The sequence below is a fragment of the Dermacentor variabilis genome, chromosome 1, assembly GCF_050947875.1.
Source record: "Dermacentor variabilis isolate Ectoservices chromosome 1, ASM5094787v1, whole genome shotgun sequence".
NCBI lineage: Eukaryota > Metazoa > Arthropoda > Arachnida > Ixodida > Ixodidae > Dermacentor > Dermacentor variabilis.
In genome coordinates this window covers 142,497,637-142,520,868 of record NC_134568.1, presented here as the reverse complement: position 1 = coordinate 142,520,868, position 23,232 = coordinate 142,497,637, and the positions used below count along the sequence as shown (strand labels likewise).

Sequence of the window (23,232 nt, the reverse complement as noted above, 5' to 3'; positions counted from 1 at the left end):
TTTATGCAATATGCAGATTCAATTGTTAGTTTTTTTTGTCACTGCTTCAGGCATCCATTACTTAAAAGTAGGGGTGGGTGAATATTCAAAGTTTCAAATATGAATCAAACACTATAAGCTAACTATTTGTATTCGTATTCAAAATGTAACTATTTGATATTTTTGGACATTTCAAAGATAACCACATATTTTACAACTGAATGTTAGCATCTGGTTACTGTTCTCCGTCGGCTGGACAAAGTGTCACAAATTTTCAGAAGTGAGACAATGACCAAGGTTCTCAATGCAACGCAGAAGAAAAATTAGCAGTACGAGCTCTGTATTTGGTTTCATGGTGGAAACCTACATTTGTAATTTTTGCTTGTAGTCTGTCATTTAGTGCTTCGACAGTTGTTATGTAGCAGTTTTTTTCTTTTACACTACAACCTGCGAGGCTTTTCTTGCAATGGGCACTTTTACATGTGTTTATAGCACACAAGATCTTCAGCAGCATTTTTTTTAATTTCTGCAAAAAATTTTTTTTGCTGTGACCATTTATTTAGCCTTTTTGGTAAGCTAGTCATACAGCAGCCATTTTTTTGGAAAGCTTGCTTGAAATCAGGGTCTAAAGTTTAGAGGCTTCATTATATAAAAATAAATATCCTACTTTAAATATGTGCACCTGTATTTGTCTATTCAATATTCGAAACTTACTATTAGTATTCATTTCATCTTTGAAAAAAGTTAATATTTGCCGACCTTTACTTAAAAGGCAATACAGAGAGCTGGTGTGCTATAGTGGACAGTCTATTATTTTGTGTGGTACGTGAAAATAATATAGTATGCGCATTATTCAGTGTTTATCTTCACAACTTAATTATTTTAAAGCTTGGCGAACAATTAACTGTAATATAGCTACCCGTAGATTCCTTCAGGGATCGTGCCTTTGTGAGAATTAACCCCCAATAATTTATTTAAATAATAATAATAATAATAATAATAATAATAATAATAATAATAATAATAATAATAATAATAATAATAACAACAACAACAACAACAACAACAACAACAATAATAATAATAATAATAATAATAGTAATAATAATAATAATAATTGTAACCGGGGAAATTGTTGGGAACGGCCAAGCAAAATGCCGTAGTAACAGCTCAAGGAGCCCTGGCGTCCTCTAAAGGAAAGACCTTTTCACATAATCATGAGCACATGCTTTTTGAACTGTAACAGTTACATGCAGAAACCTTAATTTTCAACTAAAATAGTACAAAGTAACATCTCACAGCACAAAAACATGCAGCTGAAGAGCCCAAGCTGCAGCTAAATTGTTTGCAAGAGCCTAGATGGCAATATGTGCATATACAGAACAAAAGTCACTTACATTGTTGATGACACTGCGCCCCAAATGCCTACTTTGACCATCAAAGAAGGAGACATGTAGTCGTGCAAGGCGTTTTTCACTGGCTTGCATATCTTCAGCGCAGTCTTGGCTTCGGTTATGCTTTGGCAAACACAACTGTTTTGCACTATCACAGTCTTGATGTCTAGGAATACAAACATCTTGCTGCTCTACCAAAATAACTTTGCCTGCCTTGCCAATAGATGATTCATTGCTTTTGTCAGCTCCTCCATAAGCAATGTTATCTGGACATGTTATATGTTGCCTCTGTTTTGTTAATGAGTGCGAAGTAGCTCTGCTGTGCTGTTGATATTGAGCTGGTGTGCATGGGGAAATGGAACTCATATGCGGTGCATTTTTGGCAGCATGAATGATGTCTGAAGAGACAGGCTGTGCTTCCAACTTCAGTGCAGTTCTTTTAAGTATTCTTGGTAACACAGGGCCGAGCTCCATTGGAATACTAGGATCTGCATTTAAAGTAATATGTCTCATAGGAACAATAGGTGTACTGTGAGATTTTGGCCTGAATGCTGCAAGATCTAGTGTGCACTTTCTGGCTGCCACAACTAGCCGATTTCCAAATAAGTTGTGTTTCTGACTTTCCATTTCACAGGCATGTACAGATTTTTCTTCGTTTTGGATCTTAGCGACAGTTGTGCGTTGACCCTTTGACATGGATGCAACGTCTGACATATGCTTTTTAACTGATGCTACTTCTTGATTCTCAGGTGTGCTGCCTTTTGAAACTTCTACATGATGCATCTTGGAATGTCTGCTCTTTGATTCTTTTTCAGCAGACCTTTCTTCTTTCCCATGAAGATTTGCACTCTTACTTGTAGAAAATGTTCCATGTTGCCTCCAAAACGTTGATACAGCTACACCATTTGTGTCAGCTTGAAAGTCTAGTTTCTTTCTTGATCGCTCCTTTCCAAAAGAGCTTGACATTCCGTTTGCTGTTAGATTTTCACTCTTTGATGGTTGTCGCTCAGCAATTATATTTAGCAGTGGCTTCTTTACCAGCTGAGGTTCTCTTGTGCATTCAATTATAAGTGGGTGTGAGTCAATGCACAGATGCTTCAAGAGTCCAATGGACTTGCTAGGCTGAAAGTTGGGTAGCAGCTCAGATAAGGCCTTTGCGGATGATGGCAAGAGTCGCAATTTTGGTACAGAATGTGGAACTGGGTCTTCTTCTAGCTCACTCTCATATCCACTTCTCACCACTTCCAATGTGTGTTCATCAACAACCACCTCTCTGTCAGGTGATGTGGAGTATGATGGAGGGACTGTATCGAGTTCGAAACTTGGAGACTTGTCAAGCAAGTCCGGTTTTGACTGTGCCAAAAGGTTTCCATGAGGGTCATTAACAGGGTTTCCAGTAGGCACGGCTTCAGCACTTGAGACATTGCAGGAGGAGCCTTTGCCATCTTGAGTGCTATTAGGCTGTTTGAAGAAAACAAGGTTGATAATTAGATGTGAGAAAGATAGCATTTCACAGCAGACTGCAGAGCAACAAAGTTTCAGCTGTCTAATTTTAGGTGCAGGGTTTTTCTTAATACACGGTAAATGACTTTCCTAATTTATCCTGTACAGTTATACAGGTCTACAGGCCATAAGCTTGTGGTGTCTGCAAAGAAATTCTACTATGAAAACTATGTACGCAATTTTTTGTGACGTTACAAACATCTGACAGCACAGCCTTCTGTTATTTTGCAGGCTTCCATCCCTCATGTGTCAGGTACCTGCATAGGCTTGTAGACCAAGACAGCAAATTTGGATGTGCGGCAAAAAGTTTTGTCAAGGCATGGATATTTTTAGAGGAATTTTTTTAAGGGCATGACTAAAGGTACCAATATGAAGTAGGGATAGTTTGCCATGTTGCCCGATGCTTGGACCTTGACATTTTCGAGCAGCTGCACAGACAGGTGACGTACCTTTAACAACTCACCACTTTCTAGCAGTCAAAACGAAGGCTGAATTGTGCTCTCCAGTTAGCTAAGTGGAAAGAACTATGTGAATTTTTCAGTATAATATGTACTGTTCACAACAAAAGCTGCATCAGACAAAAGTTTAGTAGTTCTGTGCACCTATTAATATCCAACAAATACAAGGAGATTGGGATAAGGATTGAGGACTTCATGATTTAAAGTTTGACAATTTAGCCTGGTGCTGTTTACATTTATGAACTCACGCTCAGCTGTGCAGTAAGCATCTGATCAAAGAATGGTTTAATAGCCGACATAATTTCATTTATATATGGAATTTCAATGCAACAAGGACAACAATACGATACTCTTTCAATGATCGGCACATGTAATACAATGTATAATAAACTTCGCATATTATAAACAGCAGTGTATAATAAAGCACCGCAATACCTTGCACCTTTCATACAGCCCTCAACAGTGGAACACATCGTGCATGCATGCTTGCAAAACCCACAAAGTAGAAAATTTATACTACTGCACACAGTGTGTCAAAAGACAAAGAAGGGTGGTGGCCAAACAAAGTAAAAGGGTGAAAAAACGGCGGTCTTGCAACAGGACAAATTATAGGCGAAGGTCATGAAGGGTAATGTACTGTACATAGACAGCATTTCTGGCAACATGCGATTGAGCCCCGCAGGCACTGCAACATGCAACTGAGTCAGTCCGTTTGCCTGTGGGTGATAGGCGGTGGAAAACTTGTGCTCGGCAGAACAGAAGCAAAGTACGTAGGTCTTTAACTACTCTGAACAGGAAGGTGCGGCTGCGATCAGTGAGGAGCTGCCATTGTGCGCCGTGATGGAAATCAAAAAAGGAAATCTGACATCTAAGTTGCACAGCTTGCGCGCAAAGCTTGCATAATGGGTCGCGTAATCAGTCACAACAACGACCCACTTATTGCCAGATTTCGACATCAGAGAAGGGCTGAGAAGATCGACACCGACGTGAAAGAATGGCTCTGAGGGCACATTGATGGGGTAAAGGCGTCCAGCAGGTAGCCCAGCAGGTTTTTCCGCTGCTGATAGAGTGAACAGGCTGCAACGTAGCGGTGCAGAGAGCGGTACAGGCTTGGCCAGTAGAAGAGGTGCCGCACACACTCGTAAGTACATGAAACACTGAGATGGCGTGGTACAACGAGTAAAAATTCTGGTCCTTCAGGGCGTAAGCTGCGACAGTAGAGAACTTTGTTGCGGAGCACAAACATGCACAGCATGGGCTCCGAATGTCCAGAATTGAGATGATCGATGAGAACACGTAAGCAGTCATCACACTGTTGTTCAGTGCGGATGTCTAAAGATCAAAAATGGATAGGGCGCAACAGTCGGTGTCATGCACATCATATTCAGGGTGGTCTACAGGATGACGGGAGAGGCAGTCAGTGTCCTTGTGCAAACGGCCTGACTTGTTAAAACAGCAAATGAATATTCTTGGAGCCGCAATGCCCATCTATCTAATCGTCCAGTGGGTTCTTTAGGCGAGGCGAGCCAGCACAAGGCATGGTGATCGGTAACCACGAAACGTGTGGCCGTACAAGAAGGGGCAGAATTTGGCAATTGCCCAAACGAACAACAGGCACTCCCGTTCGGAAATTGAAAAATTCCTCTCGGTGGGTGACAGGAGGCGGCTGGCACATGCAATTACGCACTATGCGTTACGCTACCATTAAACAAGTACAGCCCCAATCCCAAAGCCACTGGCATCCGTGTGAAGTTCAGTGGCGGCAGATGGATCGTAATGAGTCAGCAACAGGGGAGCCGTGAACAAGTGTATGAGGGCGGAGAAGGCTTTGGTTTGATCATGCCAGACTGCCGGCTTCAGGCTCACCGAGTCTCAGGCCGCACAAAAGATCCAGTATGACAGCTGACATCAGGACATTCAATTTCCTCTAGACTCCATTGTTGTTTCTCTTGGCTATGCAGCCCCTCCACGAATTTGTTATGTTGCAGACGTCACATAGCACAAAAATGTGTTTACGATATTTACAAGAGAGAACGATGCATAAACAAGATGAGTCTCGAGACCGCTTCCACCTCCTCACGTCGAATTGTCTTCTGACTGGCGCCACTCTTGGTTGCGCTGTAACAATATAATGAAGCCTAACTTGCAGCGAAAAACTTAGCTAGTTTGCAAATTGAATTCATTCGAAGTCTTTATATTGTTACGGGGATGTTAGGAGTATATAAAGGCTGTATTTACAATATATATATATATATATATACAGGATGAGTCAGCGTGGACAGGATGGCTGACCACCAACAACACACAGCAGCCAGCGTCTCGCTATCTTCTTCCTCTGTCTCTCACCTTTCCGTAACAGGACCCCCGGGTGGTAAAGCACCGTTTCGACGCATGGTGGGTGAAGAATCCGCCTCTTTCATGGCGCGACGGTGCATGCGCCCTGCCCTAGCGGATTAGACGCGAAACGTTTTGGAAGGGTCGCACGCGTGGCCGCACGCTGGGAAGTGCCCGAAAGAAAAAAAAAAGAGCGCTCGGACGCACGCTGCTGCAAGCACTCGTGCCGTGTACCGCATTGAAACTCTACTGGTAGCTCAACGTCGGTGCGGTGCCAAAAACGTGCGTAGCGTAAGACCGCAACTTTAAAAGAGAAAGCGACCAGGGCATCGTCCGAGTTGTCCGGACTACACCGTGAGCCAAGTAGTTGCCGCCTTTCATGAATGGCTGGCTAATTTAACGAAAAAAACCGTACGTTACACTTGGGCGACACTTAAGTACATCACGTTGCTGATGTCCTTTTGCAGCGTCAGTCCTCACTTGCTGGTGGTGGCAGCGCGTTCCTGACTGCACGTACTCGTAGGGCGCGGCAACACTGGGTCGATACGAGACCGACAAGATGCTCACTCCAATGATTGACCGACTGTTGTGCATCATTGAAACCTTTTTATCATACCAGGTCGACAACAATGCAACCGATGAGCACAAGTTGTACTGCAGCAGGCTTTTATGTCGAAGGCACCGGCAAAATCAGCGTGCCGACCATCGTTCAACTGAACCCCGTGCGATCGGCTGGCGAATCGACAACACAATAGCGACAGCGTCTTCGCTTGTATATATAATTAGTCGTGCTCAAAATGAGTCATACATGCCTACCAAGTTGAAATGCACAAGCCTTAACCCTCTCAAGCCGTGCCCACGAAGTTTGAGCCAATGTCGATCCTGTTCAGCGAAGGTTAACCTGGCGCCGTCGAGTTCGTGCACTCGCTATCGGCAGACCTGAACTGAAATGTAAGCAGTTAGGTCGAACGAAACTGCTTTTATAGTTCAATTCTGGCCTAAGCGATTTGAAATCAGCTACACTTTGCATGGCGCGTACACAATAAGCGGTAAGCAGCAACACAGCGCTGTGCCAACGTCTGTACGTTGCCGTATCTGTAGGCTGTTGGCCGCATTCGCTACATATATGGGTGGGCCTGTACATGTTGCTTTGCAGACACATTTCTCAATTTCAGAGATGCACTGTTTGCCTCTGCGTCAAGCGGCAAACAAGAGACAGTGTATTCGGTATACAGCAGCATAAACAACCGCCTCGCTCATTTATACCAACGCCGTGTGAGCGATGGCTTCCGCGCGTTTTCGTGAGAGAACAACATGGCCTACAAATGAGCACTTATGTGAGCACAGTTTTCTCTAATAATGCTCTATGTCCCGCTAAAACTGTAAGTATGACGGAGTTAAAGAAAAGCGAGAATGAGTTAACAGCCCGTAATATATGTATCTGTATCACAGTTGCGGTTGTTTAAGTGGTTCGGCCGCTCATATTGACTCGTCTCAGTGTGTAACAACATGGCACATATGCGCAGATATGCATGTTTTGCTACATTTTGACGCTATTTCATACCAGCGATGGACATTTTCAACAATATTTGACGATAACGAGCTGTGGCTGTAGATGTAATCCGACGCAGAAGGCTGCGCTCGAAGACTTTTTGAATATGCGAAACGTCTAAATAATGTGTAAAAAGAATACGAAAAGTGATGCCCAAGTGCAGAAATCAGTGAAAAATTCCAAGGCAGCCGTGCCGCCAAACGGAACTCAGCCTGCCTTTATCGAAGCAAGGTTTGGATGCAGGCTAGTTGGCATTCCATGGTATCAATCGTCACTTACAGCGCATACATAGACGAGGGACAAAAAGGACGACGAAGACAAGCACTGACTTCCAACTGAATTTTATTTTCAGAAACAAACGTACATATCCTGAGACACCAACACAAAAGCGCCACCTACAAAGCGCCAACCCGACATAAGTATGCATTCAAAATTCATGACCTAAGATGAACGAGCGCGCATGTGTGACCTCAGAAAAACCAGTTCTTCGTCTGTTAATGCAATTGATGGCTTACTAACTGAGTCACCTCCGGCAATTGCTGCTGCTTCAATGATAAGTCTGGTACATTCATTAGAATGCCTAGCTAAGATAGTGGTTTCTTCAAAAATCTAGACGCAGCCGCATTGTGCGCAATGAACACCTAGAAAGCCGTCCCACCCTTTGCGCACTTTATTGCTGTGTTCTTGCAACCTAACGTTAAGACATCTACCTGTCGGTCCTATATACGACCTACCGCATTTCAGAGGTATCTTATACACAACACCTTTCGAACAAACTATACTTTTTCTATGATTAATGCTGCAAATACTACATTTCTTTGCAGCAGGATTGGTTCTGACACAAAGCTGGGCAAGTTTTTTGGAGCAGAGAAAACAATGTCGATACCTGCTCTTTGTCCTATATTTTATAGTTTGTGGGATATTCCATGAATGTACGGGATAACAGCTGTTTTGTTTCTTCGTTCATCTTGGAGAACCTGTGTAATAAGTTTAGCACCGATCCTCACAGTTTTGAGCCTCAGGTACATGAACCAACGACATGGCCAAGAAATTTGAGCTCTTTAAACCCAAAGTAGCATTTTTCAGGCTTGATGGTGAGGCCGGCAGTATGGATCGCAGTGAGGACACTCTTGAGTCGTGTGAGATGTTCGTCAAACGTGCTCGAGAACACGACGACGTTGTCCAAGTATACAAGGCAGGTTTGCCATTTGAGTTCAGCAAGCACGGTATCCATCGTCCGCTGAAAGGTGGCAGGTGCGGAACAAAGACCGAAGGGAAGAACTTTGAACTCATAAAGCCTCTCAGGTGTCACAAACGCTGTTTCTTCACGATCCTGTTCATCAACTTCGATTTGCCAATACCCCGATTTAAGATCCAACAAACAAAAAAAACTTGGCATGTTGTAGACGATCCAATGCGACGTCGATGCGTGGCAATGGATAAACATCGTGCTTGGTGACACGGTTCAACTTTCTGTAACCTACACAGAAATGTAGTGTGTTGTCTTTCTGTCTGACTAACAATACAGGGGAGGCTCACGGGCTGGTGGACGGCTGGATCACGTCGTCTTGGAGCATCTCTTTCACCTGATGCTTGATCGCTTCCCTTTCCACTGGAGACACTCTAAGGATGCTGACGAACAGGACGTGCGGACTAGTCCGTAACAATGCGGTGCTTTGTGATGGATGGGCGCCGCACTTTGGACAACGTTGAAAAACAGTCCGCAAATTCATTGACGAGACTCAGTAGACGATCGTTCTGATGGTCTGGCAGAGCGGCGTTAACGTGAATCTGTTCTTTTAGGTTGGATAACTCAGATTGCTGAGATGATGCGGTTTCCAACGTGGCAATGTCAGTAACATCAGTGATTTTGCAAAGAAACGCGATTGTCGTTCCTTGCAGTACATGCCGATACTCGTTGCTAAAGTTGGTTAGCAAAACGACAGAACATTTGTTTCGCACCTGAAGCCCTCTGGCTATACAAATGTGGCGCTCAAAAAGCAGGGGCATGTTTGCCTCAGCAATTCCTTCGGCGTCGTCCTCCATGTCACATCTGACAAGGGTAAGCACGCTGCTCTTGGGTGGCAACATGACGTGATTGTCAGCTACGTGAAGCGCGATGTCACGGTCGTTGTCATTACTGTTCACTATGGCTTGCGCAGTAGCGAAGCTGATTCTAGACTCTCGCAGGTCGATGATGGCACAGTTCGCCTGAAGGAAATCCATGCCGAGTATAAGGTCCTTTGAACATTCAGGAAGAATGACGAAGTCGCCGATGTACGTGAAGCTCTGAATGTTGACTCGTGCCATGCGCCGGCCCATTGGAGTTATGAGATGCCCTCCTGCAGTACGAATCTGAGTTCCGGTCCATTGCGTCGAAACTGTTCAGTATACGCACAAGATTGTGGCTCCTAACAGACGTGTCCCCACCCGTGTCGATTAACGCCGTGACTTCGTGGTCATCTATGGTAACTGGTACGTCGCAGGATACTGACATGGAACTACACTGCTTTCTCTGCGTCTAGATTACGTCATATCGTGGTGGTTGTAGTGGAGGATCTTCAGCGTTCGCAACGTCAGCGACCTCACCTCCGCAGGTCGCTGGACTCTGTTTTCCTGGGAGGCTGGGCTGGGTGAGCAACGCCTCGTTGCTCTCGCCGTGAATAGGGGGCTGGAAGACCTGTTTCGGGCGGGTGACAGTGATCGTGGTTCACGGAATGGTGGGGCAAACGAGGTCCTGGCGTCTGCGAGGTATGCTTCAATCTCCAGGGGGCGTTCACCATTGTGCAGGCACGGCGCATTCAGTGAAAATCCACGGAGCCCAGCCCGGTGGTAGGGACACGCCCTGTAGAGGTGATCGGCTTCACCGCAATGAAAACACAAAGGCCTCCGGTCTGCAGTGCGCCATACGTCGCTCTTGCGGGGTGGTCGTGTTCCAGCCATGAATGGCACGTGGCGAGTCCTGAGGTCGCCAGTTGCTTGTTCAATGGCGCACACACCATGAAAGTCCGGGACGCCGCACACATCGTGAAAGTCGGAGACAACGAACTTTGCGCAGCTTCCGCATACGACATGCGAGGCTATGACTGCCGTACCTCGTGCTGTGGTGTCTCGCTTCGCTCTGGTACCTGTACTGCCTACCAGATTTCTTCCTGGACGACCTCAGCCAGAGCAAGTCGTGGATCCGATACCTGAGCCACCTGAAGCTTTTGGAGCTCTTCTCGAACAACAAGCCTAATGAGCTCCCACAAGGCGCCGGTATTGTCCAAGACTATAGCGAGAGGGTCAGGCGATAGGGTCGACACGTCGCGGTTTTACTACCTTGTTCGTTGCTGCAGTGCCTTTTCCATTGATATGGCTTCGGCGAGAAACTCTGCAACGGTCTTTGGTGGGTTGCGTATTAGGCCACTGAATAACTCTTGCTTGACGCCGCGCATCAAGTTCCTTACCTTCTTTTCTTCCGGCATGTATGGATTCGTGCGTCGGAAAAGTCGGCACATATCTTCAACAAACATTGCTACGCTTTCGTTCGGCCACTGTACTCTCACCTGAATTGCAGATTCAGCTCGCTCCTTGCGATCGAGGCAGGCATATGTGCTGAGTAGCTGCCGTCAGAATTCGTCCCGTGTCGATAAGGCCGCCTCATGGTTCTCAAACCATGTCCACGCATAGTCCTCGAGGGCAAAGTAGGCGTTGCGTAGCTTGCGCTCTGGAGTCGAGCCGTTGAATTCTGCGACACGCTCAAAGTGATCGAAGCAGTCTTCAATATCGTCGAAGGTGTCCCCATTAAAGGATGTGGGGATTCGTGGCTGGTTAAGGATGACCTCGATCGGTGCCATTAAGGAAGAAGACGGAACCAATGTAGTCATCCTTCTGACTATTCGGTAGAGGCTCGTGTTCAGGTGGCAGTCCTTGAAGTCGACAACTTGTCCGTACGTGAACAGGAGTCAGCTCGACCAGACTTCATACTGGGCTCGTAGGCAGGGTTCGATCTGGGAGTAGTAGCATGCACCCAGCGCCTCCACCAGAAAAATGTACCGTAGATTGAAGACTGGGTCTTACAAAATAGCTGTTTTGCTTTTAATGGCGGGCCAGAAGAAGAGTGTGCAGCTTATGCACTGCATCATCTTTCATGGCGCCGACCTTTGCACACGCCGTCCTGCGGTGTGGGAGCCCCACATCTTTGTGTCAATACATACAGGATGAGTAGCGTAGACAAGATGGCTGACCACCAACAACATGCAGCAGTCAGCGTCTCGCGATCTTTCTCCGTCTTCTTTCATCCTTCCATAAAAACATTTCTACTGCAAAAATTACTGCACGTTTTTAGAAAGGTCCTTGTGGACGGCATCTTGTCAGAAGTATTTATGCAAAGAATCCCGCAGGAAACCCAACTAACATACAGATTCAGAAGCACTGATGGGTACGGTAGAGATTGTGTTATGAGCCCAACTTCTGTAAGTTGAATACACGTGCATGTGTATCATAATGAGTACATGTGTGTCGTAATCACCATAAGCTGCCATTTTGTTTGTTTACAGAGGTGTAGCGAGTCGTGAGGCCAAGCTCACCTATATTCAGTCATGACAACAACACGGTGTGATGACACTGAGACAATGTGCGTTCCTTTCGTCATCGCCAAGACCCTTGTAAGCCCACTTTGAGTGTTTATTATGGGTGTGCAAATATTAGGAAATTTGGGTTATTATCGAATATTTTATTTTTAATATTTGCATCCGACTCGAAAAAAAAATTGAATATATTGCTGGCTGTGCGGGAGCAAATATGGTTCTTAGCACTTTTTTTTTCTATTTAATCGAAGAAAGTGTGATTTTGTGCTGAATTTTGCTACAATTTCACGATGCTGGCAAAATTTCGCCTGTAAAACCTGCTTAGCCACTGGAAAACTAAGATTTGCAGAAAAGTCAGCCTCTCAGTAGCAAGGGGCACGGGTTTGCAAACTGCGAGGGGGCACACTTTTGCAGGTTCCACCCCCCAATCCTGAGCTTCTTGCTCGACAGCAAATGCGATGAGTGACGACTGATGCAGGGTCAGATGTATCCGAGTTAACGGGAAAATGATGCGGTATATATTAAGGCACAGGTTGGTGAGAACAGACAACTAGCAGATATTAAATTTTCCTAAGCTAACATGAGCCAAATATGCAATCTTTTAGTATAATGACTTAATAGTTTAATTTATGACAATGTAATTGCAATGTTCGAACATGTCAAAATAAGCCAGCGTACTAATAAGTGCATGTGCATGTCATTCAATATTCTATGGGAAGTTTTTGTATTTGAGCCATATTCGAAAATTCTGGTATTCGCACACCCCTAGTATTTATCGGTTCTGGCTGACCAATGACACACTTGGGAGGATATCCACAATAATACGATCCTGAATGGAGCACGCCTATCATGGTTACTCAGCATAACAGATAGAACAGTGGTATGTTCCGTCCTTACTGTAATCTGCTCGACAGTCAGTGTTATATGCACCTGTTGACAACATTTGCTTGCAGAAGGATGCTTTGCAAAAGATAAATTCACTGTTGGACAACGTTTTTCTGTTGTTTTCCACACAGGCTCTAAGTATCTGCATGCAATGAGCATGCACTTTATTAAATTGAAACCCTGAAACAAAATTAATTTCTTAAATTGTTCGAAGAAATATGTGGAGTTCAACAGAGCTCAGATGAAAACTGAAAAAAAAGCTTGTGATATCAAACTTCAACTGTATTAAACAAAGGTTGTATGGACATTAGAAATTTTGAATACAAATGAAATACTTGTGTTGATGATGATGATGTGTGGTGTTTTATGGCGCAAGGGCCAGGTTTGGCCAAAGAGCGCCATGACAAGTGGTAGTGTTAACAATGTATTATGGAAAATGTGACTTGGCTGTAAAGTGGCCTAAAAATAGTCGCTGTAAAGTGCGTAAAATCTACGTGTTATAAAATTATGCCGATGACTAATGACGAATACTATGAACATTAAAATCCATCGTAGAAGAATGATGCATTGCTTAAAATATGCAAGATGTTAAATTGCTTACAGCACTACTGCCTCGCCAGAGCCCTTGAACCACAAGGGCCTAGAGGCATGTGCTATTCAAAATAATTATCACAGCGGCATCCTCTGAAGAGAGGAAGCACTACGAACGTGTGGGGCTAATAACATGCAATACATCTTTCGAAAAATCTAGGATGGCGCTGGTGTAAAAGAGTGGTTCTGGACCAAGTAACATAACAGGATGAAGGGGGATGTGCTGCCGGTATGCTAAGAGAAAATGTTTCTTTCAGATTCGGCTTCCCGACACTCCAGTAGGACGTGGAGGACGGTCAGCCTCTCCCCGCATCTACCACAGGTTGGAGGCTCGTTTCCTGTGAGTAAAAAGTTGTGTGTGCCAAAAGTGTGTCCTATTCTCAGACGGCAGAATAGGACATCTGTCCGGCGGGATTTTGTTACAGGAGGCCAGAAACCTAATTGTGGCTTTATTACATGCAGTTTATTATTTGTTTCCAGGTCCCACAAGCGTTGCCGGTAGTTTCGCAGTTTTCTTCTTAAGAAAGGCTTCAGGTCTGTGACACAGACCGAAGCAGTAAGATTGACTGCATGCATTGAAATTGATGTGGCCATCTGGTCCGCTAGAATGTTACCCTCGATGCCCCTATGTCCAGGCACCCAGCATATAATCACATGTTGGTTAGATATATATGCTTTGCACAGGACAGAGTAGAGTTTATTAATTACCAGATTTTAATGGTTACAGAATGAGATCAAGGCCTTCACAACACTAAGGGAGTCCGTATATATAATTGATTTCTGGAGTTTTGATTTCTTTATATGCTTTACAACCGACAACAGTGCGTAGGCCTCAGCCGTAAAGATACCGGTTTCCGGATGTAGTACGTTGGATTCCGAGAAGGACGAACCGACGGCTGCATAGGACACCCCGTCGTGTGACTTCGATGCATCTGTGTAGAACTCCGTGCAGGAATATTTGTACTGGAGTTCCCGCAAATGCATTTGGATTTCAATCTCTGGAGCATGCTTTGTGACTTGCACAAAAGATATATCGCATTGTATGAGCTGCCACTCCCAAGGAGGTAGCAGCTTGGCTGGATGCATTAGGCGGAGCTCGAGGAGTGGGACATGCATTTGATCACTAAGCTCCCTCACACGCAGCGAGAAAGGCTGTCTTACAGAGGGACGATTATGAAAGAGTGTAGCATATGTGATATCGTTAATGGTATTAAAACACGGATGTTGAGGATTAGAGTGGACTTTCAGAAAATATGTTTGGCTGATGTATGTTCTCGGCAGATGAAGTGACCACTCATTTGATTCTGCATATAGACTTTCAATAGGACTTGTTCTGAAAGCTCCAGTGGCCAGTCGGATTCCTAGATGGTGGGCCGGATCTAGCATCTTTAGCGCGCTCGGGGCTGCAGAATGAAAGATCACGGCACCGTAGTCCAACCGTGATCAAATGAGGCTCTTGTAGAGAATCATTAAACATTTCCTGTCGCTGCCCCATGTTGTGTGGGATAACACTTTAAGTAAGTTCGTTGTTTTTAAGCATTTGACCTTGAGGTACTTTATGTGTGCAATAAAAGTTAATTTAGAATCAAGTATGATGCCTAAGAACTTGTGTTCTTTATTCACAGGAATTCGCTGACCATACATTTCGATACTGGGTTCTGCAATGAGTCCTCTCTTTCTTGTGAAAAGCACACAAGAACTTTGGTTGGGGTTCACTTTAAATCCGCTTTCGTCTGCCCGCTTGGAAACAGAGTTCAAGCCCTGTTGTACCTGTCTCTCACATACTGTGAGGTTGCAGGATTTGAAGCCTATTTGTATATCGTCTACGTATATGAAATAAAAAATGGCCGGTGGCAGTGAAGCACGTAGCGTGTTCATCTTAACGATAAAGAGAGTGCAGCTGAGCACGCCTCCTTGGGGTACACCCGTTTCTTGCGTAAAAGGACGTGAGAGTGCATTACCGACTTTTACTCGGAAGGTACGATTTGACAAATAGCTTTCAATTGTGTTCAGCATATTTCCACGGATGCCAATTTCCGACAGGTCTCGCAAGATCTCGTAACACCATGCCGTGTCATATGCCTTCTCCATATCGAGGAATATCGATAGGAAAAACTGTTTATGTATAAATGCATCGCGGATATTTCCTTCAATGTGCACAAGATGATCGGTTGTCGACCGCCCTTCTCGGAATCCACACTGATATGGATCGAGCATATTGTTGAGCTCAAGGAGATGTATAAGTCTGCGATTTATCATTTCTTCAAGGAAGGAAAAAGTGGAGAAGGAAGGCAGGGAGGTTAACCAGTGTAGCCTGACCGGTTTGCTACCCTACACATGGGAGCAGGATGGGGGGGGATGAAAGATGGGAGGAGAGAGAGAGAGAGCACATAACACAGCAAACACATCGTCAGTTACAGTCCGTCACTCTTGCGCGGTACACGACATCACTGTCACAGCCGCTTGTCCAAGCCCGTATCCTTCATAAACCGAAGTAGTCCCTTCGTCGCCTTCAGCTGCGATGTCTTCTGTCGGCAATATGTGAAAATGGTTGCAACTGACAATGGTCTATTGTCCAGGTGCGCTAGAACGGACTCCATGGACTGTCTCGGAACATCATATTCAGGACAGTCGCACAGAATGTGTTCCAGCGTCTCCTCGCAAAGACAGGCATTGCAGAGAGCGTTGTCGGCCATTCCAATGCGAAACAAGTAGGATTTCGTGAAGGCCACCCCTAGCCATAAGCGATAAAGCAGGGCGGAGTCACTTCGGCGGAGTCCAGTTGGCATACACAGATGCATCAATGAGGGGAGGTCGTGTTGATGATTGCTGCGGTTGGCCTGGCTGCTTGGTGTGCACCATAGAGAGAGCGTGATCTCCCGTGCAAGCACTTGAAGGCTTCTGGCTGCGTCGGACCGTGAAAGTGGTATGGCCTCTTCCTGTGCAGCTTCAAGAGCTGTTCGAGCGGCTTTATCGGCGTCTTCATTTCCTATGACGCCACAGTGACTTGGCAGCCACTGAAACGTCATGTGATGTCCTTTCTCATGTGATGTATGAAGTAGGCATCTAATATCGAGCACGAGCTGTTTGAATGGCCCGCGACGCAGAGCTGATAGCACAGATTGTAGGGCTGCCTTTCAGTCACTGAAAATTGACCATTGTCGAGGTGGTTCCCGATTGATGAAACAAAGTGCAGTGCGAAGGGCAGCTAGTTCCGCAGATGTAGATGTCGTTGGGTGGTCAGTCCTAAAGCTGATGGTAATACCTATTGCTGGGACGACCACAGCACCAGACGAACACTGGATGTTTGTGGAACGATCTGTATAAATATGTGCACTGTCCGCGTACCTCTCGTGCAGAAGAAGCAGAGACAGTTGTTTCAGCACAGGCGACGACAAATCAGACTTTTTCCCGATTCCTGGTACGCTGAGATGGACTGTGGGGCTGACAAAGCACCAAGGGGGTATCGATGGTTTAGATGCAGTGGTGAAGCCCGAGGGAAGTTTGTCATTGTACTTGACGATAGTTTTAGAGAATGATGCTTGGTGCCTATCTGAAGGTAGTGTTGCAAGGTGGTGATAGGGGGCACATGCAAAATGTCTGATATGCGTTCTCAGGGCTTCCACCGCGATGAGAGTTTGCATTGGATGGTCCCGAGCAATCGCAATAGTTGCCTCAGTTGACGTGCATCTGGGCAAACCAAGACAAACTCTTGAGTGCTTGAACTTGTGCTGCCTGCAGAACACGAATATTTGTCTTGCAGGTGTTGTTCAGTACAGGTAGACTGTATCTTAAAAAACCGAGAAAGAGAGCTCTGTAGAGTCTCAGCATTGCGTCTACTGACATCCCCCACGTCTTTCCTGTCAAGTATTTAAACAACTGGGAGGTTGCTGTCAGGCGCCGTTTCATGTAGGCCATGTGCGGGCTCCAACTGAGGTCTCGGTCGATAATTACGCCAAGAAATCTGTGGGTTCTGACATAGGAAATGGTCCACCCATTGATTGAGATGACATAAGGCATCATTGGTTTGTGCCCCATGACGACAATCAGTATATTTGCATCACAGTTAAAAAGAACAAACTCTTGTTTACTCTCATAGGCGTGTATATATCGCCTTCCAGCAATTTCGACACTAAAAGATTAGCAGATATTTTGAGTGTTTGCCCTGCCCCATGGGTCATCATAGGAGATTTCAATGCACACCATCCAGCATGGGGAAGTACACAGACAAATGCAAGAGGACGAAGATTATCAAGCATCGCCTACAACTATGGCCTTACTCTCTTGAACGATGGTAGCCCCACCTTTCTTCGAGGCGTGACATACAGCAGCTGCCTCGACCTTGCTTTCGTCTCCAACTCTCTTGCCAGATGTGTGAAGTGGTTTCCAGATATTGAGACACATGGGAGTGATCACATTCCCACCTATCTGAACATCAAAGGCTTGCCGTCTAGATCTGGCCCACGGAATACCATTCGGACGATTCAATGGGCCAACTTCAAATCTGATATGGAAGATGCCTGCAGCGAGGGCCTACCCTCTGGGAAAGAACAAACAATTAAAGATACGATGCAAAATGCCACTCGCATGCTGACGATCTCTTACACGCGAAACGACTTCGACATAGAATTAGAGCGACTTCGCGCACTTCGTCGCCGGGCGGAATGTCGATACCGGCGTACAAAATCAATCCATGACCTTAGGACAGCCAGGAGGATACAAAAGAAGATTCAGCGTCGAATGGATAGATTAGCGTCTGAACGTTGGGCAACGTTTTGCCAGACACTCGACCCCCGCAAGCCGCTGTCTCACATTTGGAAAACGGTGCAAGGTCTGCCTTGCCTTCCGGAACAGCGTTTTCCATTCAAGGCACTTGCGCTTTTCCAAGGGCGGCAAGACATCGATGTTGCAGAAGGCTTTTGTGCGCGGATGGCAGACCAAGCGACACGTCCAGACCCTCCAGCCCGAGATGACGTCCCCCATTCCCGTGACTGCCGCATGGACCTTCCTTTTTCAATGGAGGAGCTCGAGGCAGCACTAGCTCTCTGCAGGCGCTCGTCATCTCCAGGCCCAGATGGTGTATCATACCGAGCCTTGTGCTATCTCGGAGAATCCGCACGGATAGCACTATTGAGTCTCTACAACACCTCATGGCAGGAGGGAAATGTTCCTGACGAATGGAAAGTGAGCCGCCTGGTGCCAATCTTGAAGCAGGGCAAATCCCCGCTAGAGCTCACCTCTTACCGCCCAATAGCGTTGGCCATCTGTGTAGGAAAGATAATGGAACGGATTATCCTTGGCTGCCTGGAATGGTACCTTGAATACTACAAGATTTATCCGAATTCCATGGCTGGTTTCCGACGTGACCGCTCTTCCATCGACAATGTAGTTGATCTTGTTTCATATGATTTATCTGCAGCTTTATTCTTGGATGTGAAAGGGGCATACGATAAAATGTCTTACATGAGGCGATTCTCGACGCTCTTGTGACGGTTAGCCTAGGTGGTCGAGTATTTTTGTGGATTGCAAGTTACCTTTCTGCAAGATCATTCTATGTGTTAACTGACGATGGCCCAACTACGCGACGCTATACCAGCAGGGGCGTTCCTCAAGGCGGTGCTCTCAGCCCGACGCTATTCAACCTCGCTCTTATTGGGCTTGCTGAACACTTGCCAACTACCACCAAAATTTCAATATAAGCAGATGACATCTTTGTCTGGACTTCGGCAGTCACACGTCCTCAGATACGTGCACGGCTTCAAAGAGCGGCTACTTTGACAGCGAGCTACTTGTGTGAACAAGGTCTGAGCATATCGCCAGAAAAATCATTTTCTCAAAAAGCTTACACAGACAATTAGTTAGAGCTATCGGACGGTAACTTGCCGCCAAGGAAGAATCTTTTCCGTGCTTCAGAACAGGAACCACAATCGCTTCTTTCCATGTGGATGGGAGGTATCCGGAAGCCCAAGTAGTGTTGAATAGTGTAAGCAGTGTAACTTGTGTGTCAGTATGTAGGTTTCTGATCATGTCATACATGACTCTGTCAGGTCCCGGTGCAGTGCTTTTGCATGTGTTCAAGGCAGCTCTGAACTCGGCAATACTGAAAGGCCGGTTATACGGTTCATTCTGCCTGGATTTTCGTATGATTGGCTTACGTTCTATAATTTCTTTATGTTTAAGAAAGGACTGGGAATAATTGATTGAGCTCGACACACGCTCAAAGTGCTCCCCAAGTGAATCTACCTGGTCTTGCAGGGTTGCGCCTTGTGTGTTTACCAAAGGGAGGGAGTATGTTTGTCGCCCTCTTATCCTACTAACCCTGTTCCAGACTTTGGCCTCATCTGTATACGAGTTGATACCCGATAAAAACGTTTGCCAACTCTCTCTTCTGGCCTGTCGGCAGGTCCACCTGCCTTGGGATTTTACTTTTTTAAAGTTTATAAGATTCTCCGCAGTGGGGGAGGCGCATAGCAACCCCAATGCTTTGTTTTGTTTCTTATGAGCGATCCTACAATCGTCGTTCCACCACGGGAGACACCGTTTACATGCCAAGCCATTTACTTGTGATATGCATTTAGATGCAGCATCTATTATCAAGGCTGTAAAATACTCCACAGCAGCATCAATTTCTAACGAGGAGATGTCATGCCATGAGATACCAGTAAGAGTTCGAAATTTATCCCAATCAGCTGTCTCAATCTTCCACCGAGGTGCCTGTGGTGGATATTCGTTTTCTTTAGGTGTTCGTATTAGTATGGGGAAGTGATCGCTTCCGTAAGGGTTCTTTGTAACTTCCCATTCGAGTTCAGGCAGAATAGAAGGAGAAACTATGCTGAGATCGATTGAAAAAAAGGTTCTGCTTGCTAGAGAGTAATATGTGGGTTCCTTCTTATTCAGAAGGCACGCACCACAAGAAAAAGGGAACTGTTCAACAAGACGACCTCGCGCATCTATACGAGAGTCGCCCCACAGGGAGCTGTGCACATTGAAATCGCCAAGAACAACATAAGGTTCTGGCAATTCGTCTATAAATGACTGAAATTCATGTTTGTTTAATTTGTAGTGTGGGGGTACGTAAATCGAGCAAATCGTGACGAGTTTATTTAGGAGAACAACTTGAACCGCCACTGCTTCAAGGGGCGTTTGTAGCTGTAAACGCCGACATGAAATGCTTTTATGAATAAAAATGGCAACACCGCCTGATGATATGACAGCATCATCGCGATCTTTGCGAAACTGGACATACGGTCGGAGAAAGTTTGTGTGTTGTGGTTTTAAGTGTGTTTCCTGTAGACACAGCACTTTTGGATTGTGTTTTTGGATAAGTTCTTGCACGTCATCAAGGTTCCTAAGAAGACCTCTGACGTTCCATTGATGATGATGTATTGGGTTTTATGGCGCATGGGCCAGGAATGGCCAAAGAGCGCCATGTCTGTGGTAGTGGGTGTGCAGTGTAACTATGATTACTATGAAATTGGTGTGACGTGGCTGTAAAGGGGCCTTAAAATATACGCTCTAAAGTGCGTAAAATCTGTGTAATAAAATTTTGACAATGACATATGACTTGTACTATGAACATTTCGATGCATTTAAAAAGAATATTACGATAGGTAAAATATATCAGATTATAAGAAATGCTTGAGCACTACTGCCTCCTTAGAGCCCTTGAAAACACAAGGGCCTGGAGGCATGTGCTACGCAAAACAATTATCGCATTGGCATCCTCTGGAGAGAGGAGGCACTACGAATGCATGGGACTAATAACACGTAAGACCACATCTCTGAGAAAACTTAGGACTGTGTCTGTATTAAAAAGCGGTTCTGGACCAAGAAACATCGCAGGATGAAGGGGAATGTGCTGTCGGTATGCTAAGGAAAAATGTCTCTTTCTCTCAGATTCGGCTTCCCGACACTCCAGGAGGACGTGGAGTACGGTCAGCCTCTCCCCGCATCTACCACAGGTTGGAGGCTCACTTCCGGTGAGTAGAAAGTTATGGGTGCCAAATGTGTGTCCTTTTCTTAGCCGACAGAATAGGACATCTGTTCGGCGCGATTTTGTAGTAGAGGGCCAGAATCCTAACTATGGCTTTATCAGGAGGAGCTTATTATCCGTTTCCGCGTCCCACATGTGTTGCCAGTGGGCTCGCAGCTTCCTTCGCAAGAAAGGCCTCAGATCGGTGACAGGCACCTCAGCGGTAGGGTTAGCGGCTCGCGATGCGATCGACGTGGCCATCTGGTCCGCCAGAACGTTGCCTTCAATTCCCCTATGGCCAGGTACCCAGCATATTATGATATGCTGCTTAGATGAGTACGCTTTACACAAGACGGAATAGAGTTCATTAAATACGGGATTTTTATGTTTGCTGAATGTGATTAAGGCCTTCACGACGCTTAGGGAGTCTGTATAGATCGCTGCTTTTGGAAGTTTCGATTTTCTTATATGCTTCACAGCAGAGAGTAATGCGTAGGCCTCGGCCGTAAATATGCTTGTTTCCGGATGCAGTACGTCGGATTCCGAGAAGGATGGGCCGACGGCTGCATAGGATACCCCGGCATTTGACTTCGAAGCGTCTGTGTAGAACTCTGCACAGGAATGCTTGTGCTGGAGTTCTAGGAAATGCATTCTGATTTTGGCCTCAGGAGCATGCTTTGTAACTTGAATGAAAGATGTGTCGCATTGTATCAGCTGCCACTCCCAAGGAGGTAGCAGCTTGGCTGGATGCATTAGGGGAAGCTCGAGGAGTGGAAGATGCATTTCTTCACTAAGCTCCCTCACACGCAGCGAGAAAGGCTGTCTTACGGAGGGACGATTGCGAAAAACTGTAGCATATGTCATGTCATTAACGGCATTAAAACACGGATGTTGAGGATTTGAGTGGACTTTCAGAAAATATGTTTGGCTGGTGTATGTTCTCTGCAGATGAAGTGACCACTCATTTGATTCTACATATAGACTTTGTATGGGACTCTATCTGAAAGCACCAGTGGCCAGTCGGATTCCTAGATGGTGCACTGGGTCTAGCATCTTTAGCGCGCTCAGGGTGGCAGAGTTATATACTACAGCACCATAATCAAATCGAGACCGAATTAGGCTCTTGTATAAGTTCATTAAACACTTCCTGTCACTACCCCATGTAGTCTGGGATAGAAGTTCCATTAAGTTCATTGTTTTTAGACATTTTTTTTTTCAGATATTTAATGTGTGGAATGAAAGTGAGTCTGTAGTCAAGTATGATACCTAGGAATTTGTGCTCTTTGCTGACAGATATTCGTTGTCCACACAGTTCGAAGGAAGGATCCGGAACCAGGCCTCTCTTTCTTGTAAAAAGAACACAAGAGCTTTTGTTAGGATTGATCTTAAATCCATTCTTGTCTGCCCACATTGAGACTTTGTTCAGGCCATGCTGTACCTGTCTCTCGCACACTGCGAGGTTACAGGATTTGAAAGCTATTTGTATGTCGTCCACGTAGACAGAATAAAAGATTGCCGATGGTAATGAAGCGCGAAGCGTGTTCATCTTCACGATGAAGAGTGTGCAGCTGAGCACGCCTCCTTGGGGTACACCCGTTTCTTGCGTAAAAGGACGCGAAAGTACATTACCGACTTTTACCCGGAAGGTACGAGTGGACAGATAGCTTTCTATTAGGTTTAGCATGTTACCATGGATGCCCATTTCTGACAAGTCTCTTAAGATTCCGTAACGCCACGTCGTATCGTACGCCTTCTCCATATCGAGGAATATGGATAAGAAGAATTGTTTGTGTACAAATGCGTCCCGGATATTTGCTTCTACACGTACAAGATGGTCAGTTGTGGAGCGCCCTTCTCGGAAGCCGCACTGATAGGGATCAAGTATTTTGCTCAGTTCAAGGAAATGAATGAGTCCCCGATTAATCATTTTTTCAAACACCTTACAAATGCAACTTGTGAGGGCTATCGGGCGGAAACTTGCCACGGAGGAGGG

General features: G+C 45.5%; 1 protein-coding gene across 6 annotated transcripts in view; it reads right to left on the bottom strand.

The window, feature by feature from the left end:
• The window catches only part of LOC142585676 (uncharacterized), a 126,642-nt gene that overhangs the window by 76,975 nt on the left and 26,435 nt on the right, over positions 1 to 23,232 (bottom strand). For 4 of the 6 annotated variants that reach the window (XR_012829121.1, XM_075696617.1, XM_075696633.1 and 1 more), the window contains exon 3: positions 1,377 to 2,834. The exons of 1 other annotated variant lie outside the window; for it this stretch is intronic. Coding sequence is in view for 4 of the 5 variants with exons in the window: in XM_075696617.1 (XP_075552732.1) it covers positions 1,377 to 2,834 (1,458 nt within the window). In the remaining variant the exon portion in view is untranslated. Of the gene's footprint in view, positions 1 to 1,376; positions 2,835 to 23,232 lie in introns of those variants that run through there. One more of the 6 variants, XM_075696646.1, reaches the window with a different exon arrangement.